This window comes from Marmota flaviventris, chromosome 1, assembly GCF_047511675.1.
Source record: "Marmota flaviventris isolate mMarFla1 chromosome 1, mMarFla1.hap1, whole genome shotgun sequence".
NCBI classification, from domain to species: domain Eukaryota; kingdom Metazoa; phylum Chordata; class Mammalia; order Rodentia; family Sciuridae; genus Marmota; species Marmota flaviventris.
In genome coordinates, this window is record NC_092498.1 from 204525885 (window position 1) to 204531884 (window position 6000).

Consider the following 6000-nt stretch of genomic DNA (forward strand, 5'->3'; position numbering starts at 1 on the left):
GTTGAAGGAGGGTTTTGAATTTGGGCAGAGTCAGGAGAAGTAAAAGGGAGGGAGAGAGAGCACCTTTAAGGCAGGTGATGTCACGGCTGAGGCCCATGGATGTCTTCAGGACAGAATCAGCTCCAACTCAGGCTAGGGAGGTCTGAGGGAGGAAGGGCTTAGGGTTAGGGGAAAAGAGCTGAGCTGAAGGAGGGGGTTCTAGGTGGTAGCCTGGATAGCAGAGCTGGCTCGACCAGAGGGGGCTGGATTCTAGGCAGGGATGGTCCATGGCTTCTGAGGTACAGCAGGTAGAGAGGACCTCTAGAGTTGGTGCCACACCTGTACCTACAACAGAGTGCCCACATGGGGTATGCCCTATGCAGAAGACAGACCCTGGCCAGGGACATGCTTTCCCCCAGTCACTGTGCCCTCTGTCCCTACCTAGCAAGAGGTTCAATCTCCCTAATTCACCCACACTGAAAATTTGCTCTTTATCTCTCTAAAATACCAATTTGGAACTGGGTGTGATTCAGGTAAGGGCCCAGGAGTTCAAGGCCAACCTGAGCCACATAGTAAGACCACATCTCAAAAAATAAATAAAAAATAATAATAATAATAAGTTAAAGCTGGGCACAGTGGCACGTGCCTGTAATCTCAGTGGCTCAAAAAGCTGAGGCAGGAGTATCATGAGTTTAAAGCCAGCCTCAGGGGGCTGGGATAGCTCAGTGGTAGAGTGCTTGCCTCGCACTTGTGAGGTACTGGGTTCAATCCTCAGCACCACATTAAAAAATAATAAATAAATAAATAGTGTAAAAAAAAAAAAAAGTCAGCCTCAGAATTTAGCAAGGCCCTAGGCAACTTAGTCAGACTCTGTCTCAAAAATAATAAGGGCTGGGGATATAGCTCAATGGTTAAGCACCCCTGGGTTCAGTCTCTGGTACCCAAAAAAAGTTAAAATGGGGACAACATGAGAAAGTGTTTACTGCCATTCTCTGCAAGCCTTGTTCCACAAAGAAGTTCTGGAACATTCCCAGTAGATAGGTGGAAGCCAAGTGCTCACTCAAGCCTGGATCAAGAGAAGACTACCCCTGCTCCCAGGGGAGGCAAAGAAGTGGTAATGTTTTAGAAGCAGGGAGCACATGCATACAGGTTTGTTTTATTTGTTTTTAATAATTTGGTGATTTTTTATTTTTTTTTTTATTTTATTTTTTTTTTAGTTTTATTGATCTACTTACTTTGGTACCAGGGTTTGAATCTAGGGGTACTTAACTATTGAGCCACATCCCCAGTCCTTTTTATTTTTTTATTTAGAGACAGGATCTCATTAAGTTGCTTTAGGGCCTTGCTAAGTTGCTGAGGCTGAACCTTGAACTTTAGACTCTCAGCCTCCTGGGTTGCTGGGATTACAGGTGTGCACCACCATCCCTGGCTGCATAGAGGTTTTATAGTTAATAATGAGAAGGTAATACTGAGTCATTAAATAAAACATTCTTACAGGAGTAAAGGTCATCCATAATCCCACCACGGTCACTCACCTGTAGTGGGTAACAGGCACCTCAGAGACAGCACCCACACAGTCCATTCACATCATGTCTCACTCTGAGTGGCTTTTTGGCAGCTTCAATGTGTATCCACAGGTCTCTAACTGGTTTGGCAACAAAAGAATCCGATATAAAAAGAACATGGGGAAATTTCAAGAAGAGGCTACCATTTACACGGGTAAATCAGCTATGGATGCCACCAAGGCCAGGGCCCTGGAGAGCCAAGCCAGCTGCCTGTCAATGCCTAGCCCCGGTGAGTGTTGGCTGGGCCCAGCGCCCCTGAGCAGCATCTGGGGAGCCCCCTACCCAGCTGGTCACGAATTACCTCTTTCTCTCTTTGAATTATGAAATTTCTGTTTTCATTGGCCAAGATCCCAACTAACAGATAACCATAGCCTGTGCCAGTGCTGTGGGACACAGACACTGATACCAGTAAGAAAGGACAAGAGCTGTGTGGCAAGGAGCCCCACCTGCCTCATGGACCAGTGTCCTCACCACACAGAGACAGGGAGACCGATGCCATGTGGGGACTGCCTTCCCGGTCTCTTCTGACTGTGGGGCTGGGCAAATGCCATCTGAGGCCTCACTGTGACTTCAGCTGACCCAGGCCCTGCTCTGATCCTCAGCCTGAACCCCTACCACTTCTTCCAGGTTCCTCTGGTCCCTTCCCACTGACCAGTGCTGGGGATACATTCCTCACCCTGCGTACCCTGGCCTTTCTCCAGCCCCCTCCTGGGGGCAACTGCCTACAGTCCCAGGTAGGTTGGGGCACAGTCCCAGGGAGCCCTGGTAGCTGTGGGTCCTCAGAATGGGGCTGACTTTCCAGCCACCTCCCGCTTCCACTCATCTACAGCAGTGCCCCAACCACATGGTCTCCGTTGTGAGGATCGCAGGTGGGCTGAGCTGCTGCAGGGCCCGGCCCCTCAGGGTCCATGTTGTACACACTGTTCCTTTGGGCTCCCAAGGGCTCCCACCTCTGCCCATTGCAGGATGTTAATTCACAGCAGCCACCAAAACCAGTCAATGGGCATGAGGACCCGCTGTAAGGATTTTGGTGTGGAGGGGAAGGAGCCTCCCTCCTGGAGGAGTGTGGGGAAAGGTGGCAGGCGGCGTCAGAGGAGGCCTGGAAGAAAAATGGGCTCTTCCCCTTGAGAACATGCTCCCTCCTAGGCTCAGGCCCACCAGTGTCTACCTGGAGGCCTAGCCAGGACAGAGGGCCTCTCACCAGCACCACTTTCCTCTTGCCCTGATGAGGTGTTAGTGCCCAGTGTGGCCACACTGAAGATCCATTTGGTGATTGGGAAGAAAATAAGCCAAGGACCTTGAGTGGCCACAGTACCCTCCAAAATTTTCTTGAGGTGTTACCTGCCCCTTTCTCAGGTCCTGGGGCCTCCCCAGTCTGCCCTAATGGCCACAGGGTCCTGACCCCTGACCTAGAAGAGGGTTCAAGTGGGGCTGATTGGCCCGCTGTGTGTAGGTTTTCCAGAAGATGCCACATAGACACAGGAGGACGAGCCCACCAAGGAGGCATATCCGGGGCCTTACAAAGCCCATGAGTTTTTCCTTTTTTTCGGTACTAAGGATGGAACCCAGGGGCACAGTTACCACTGAGTTTCATCCCCAACCCTTTTTATTTCTAAAGCAATGCTAGTTTTGTTTGTTTTTAATATTTTTTAGTTGCCAATGGACCTTTATTTTACTTAATGTGGTGCTGAGAATTGAACCCAGTGCCTCACACATACTAAGCAAGCACTACACCACTGAGCCAGACCTTCTTTATTTTGAGACAGAGTCCCACTGATTTGCCCAGGCTGCCCTTGAATTTGCAGTCCTCCCATCTTGGCTTCCCAAGTTGCTGGGATTGTAGGCGTGCCGTGAGTTTTCTTCACAGAAGTGTACTGCAAGGCTGGGATACAGCTCATGGGTGGAGCACTTGTCTTGCATGCGCAAGGCCCTGAGTTCATCCCCAACATCACCCAAAAAAAGTTGCCTACACAGCTTCTCTGATTTTCACCACTCCCAGTTCCTGGGGACTCAGACAGGATGCCTACCAGCATGGAGTCTGCCCTGGCACCAAATGGCACATACCCCACTGTGGCCCTGCAGGGGCAGCTGCTTTCTATTGCCATGGCAATGCTCAGCTGGAGGCACATGAGACAGGGCCTTGTCTTGCTCTTTATACTCTTGAGGCTCAGTCCTGTGTCTTGGACACAGTATGAATATGTTTAAGGGGTCCCAGCCTTCGATCCAGGAGGCCAGGTCCTCTCAGCCCCCATGTAAGCAGGGAATGTTGGTCCTGGTGTGGAGCCATACCCTACCATCACCTCCACCTCTGCCTGCCCGCATCCTAGTTAGCATGGCCACAGCCCCCTGCCCACGCCCCTCACAGCACACAGAGGTAAGGACCTGTCTCAGGCACCTTCTACACCCTGCCCCGTCATCCCCTTGTGTGGTCACATAGGCCTCCATTCATCACCCTGAGGAAATGCCGGGTGCTATATGTCTTTCTGAAGGTAGAGTGTCCCTCTGAGGCAAGTGCTCCCCTCTGGCTGCTCTCAGACTAAAGGGCAGAGCAGCCCCCCAGTGTGTGGTGCATCCATTTGAATGAGGGCGGGGCTGACAGGCAAATGTACAGTTGGGTGGGCTCAATGCTGTCCTTGCACCACAGATGATGCCTCCAACCCCTTGTGATAAAGGGACAGCCCCTGCCCATCAGCCATGCGCCCTACTCACCTGGCTGCCCATCCAGGCCAGTGTGTCTGACCAGGTTTCTGAGTTCCCCTCACTGAATCTTGCCATAACATTTCAGGGACCATGCTCAGCTCCAGGCCTGACCTTGTCCCCCTCTCCCTCAGAGCATAGGGATCGCAGCATCACCTTGATGCCATGTATTCCTTTACCATAGGCCCTAGAGGCAGCCCGCAGAGGTCAGCTCTCCCGCTGGGGAGATCATCTGTAGCACAGCTCAGGTGATGAGCTGGCCATGACCCAGGGCTGACCCCTCCATTCCTTCCCCCACCTCCTGGATTTTTGAGGTTATTGCCAGCACATTCTAAACCTTCCTGGGGACGTGGGGACTGGGTGGTCACCAGCTTTATGGCAGCCCCCTCTGATGCTCAGTCTTTGTGTTTTCAGGCCAGGAGCAGCTGGCAGGGGGCCATCCCCCCACAGTCGATTGTCTCACCCACTGGAGACCCCAGCAGCATCAACTCAGATGCCTCTAATTAAGTTTTGGGGATATGCAGAAGGGTACCAGGTGAACCCCCATGGGTGGCCAGCACTCATATTCTTCTGCACATGCAGTTGATTACCTCAGAAGCTTGGGGCCCCAGGTGACAGTGCTCCCTGCTCCTGGGCCATGCAGCCAATGACCGACTCACTCGTCTGCTGGGACTTGAAATGGGCTGAACGCTGCTCATTTTCCCACCTCAGTTTGACTTTTTTAAAAAATAGTAATGTTATGTTAAGACTGTGAATTGTCTCTTCTAGGACTTATCTCAAATTTTCTCATTAAAATTTTCGACTTATTTTAATTTTAATGTTTTTAGTATCCGATTTGTTTCAGGTGATACTTGACAGCATGGGTGCCATGTCATAGCTACCAGGGTCTTGTGAGGGGACTCCGTGGCCACCTCTGCTCTTTGTGTGCCAGCCCTCCCCGCCTCCCCCTGGGTGTGCTTGTGTTCAGTCTGACTTAAATCTGTCCTGAGCTCTGAGTTCTGCTGAGAGTTGGTTTGGTGGTTTTGTTTGTTTGTTTTTGTTTCTTTCTGTTGTTGCTTTTGTTTTCAACTGAAATGTCATTAAAAAGGATAAACCAGGCTGGGGTTGTGGCTCAGTAGTGGAGCGCTCACCTAGCACGTGTAGGGCACTGGGTTCGATCCTCGGCACCACATAAAATTAAATAAAAAAAATAAAGGTATTGTGTCCAACTACAGCTAAAAAATATTAAAAAAAAAAAAAAAAAAAAGAAGAAGAAGAAGAAGATGAGCTTCCTGAGCTGCTTCCATGTGCCATGAAGTCCTGCTGGCCCAAGACTTCACCCTTGGCATCAAATTCCTGAAAGTCCCTCTCTATCTCCTCAGCCTGGCTCTTTCCCAGCTCCACCCCGAACCAGGCCTTGGCTTCCTCACCTACCACTGAAGAGCAACAATGGGGTGGAGCCAGGCTATGAGGATCAAAATATGCTGCTAGGCCTGGAGCAAATACTGTAACCATGTATCAGATAGTGTCACAGTATCATGGTGGCCCTAACTCCACTTTGTCTGCTGCCACCACAACCAGTAACTGAGCCCCTATCCAGAGTGTTCTATCTGTCCACACATCCCAGGAGAACTCCTGTGGGCCTCTGCCTCAGCTTACCCCAAGGTATTAGCCAGCATACCCCAGGTTTTTGCCTCAGTGTCCCTCAAGGTCCTTCTATTCTAACTCTGTTCCCTGAGCGTAAAAGTCCTACAGGCATCAACACCAAGGTGCTGGTGTG

The 6000-nt window shown here is 50.7% G+C and overlaps 1 protein-coding gene across 1 annotated transcript in view; it reads left to right on the forward strand.

Annotated features, from left to right (window-relative positions):
* The window catches only part of Pbx4 (PBX homeobox 4), a 35310-nt gene extending 29971 nt beyond the window's left edge, over positions 1–5339 (forward strand). The window contains exons 6-8 of the mRNA XM_027932311.2: positions 1617–1773; positions 2172–2278; positions 4656–5339. Of these exons, the coding sequence (XP_027788112.2) occupies positions 1617–1773; positions 2172–2278; positions 4656–4748 (357 nt within the window). The 3' untranslated portion in view covers positions 4749–5339. The remainder of the gene's footprint in view (positions 1–1616; positions 1774–2171; positions 2279–4655) is intronic.
* The last annotated feature ends 661 nt before the right edge of the window (positions 5340–6000 follow it).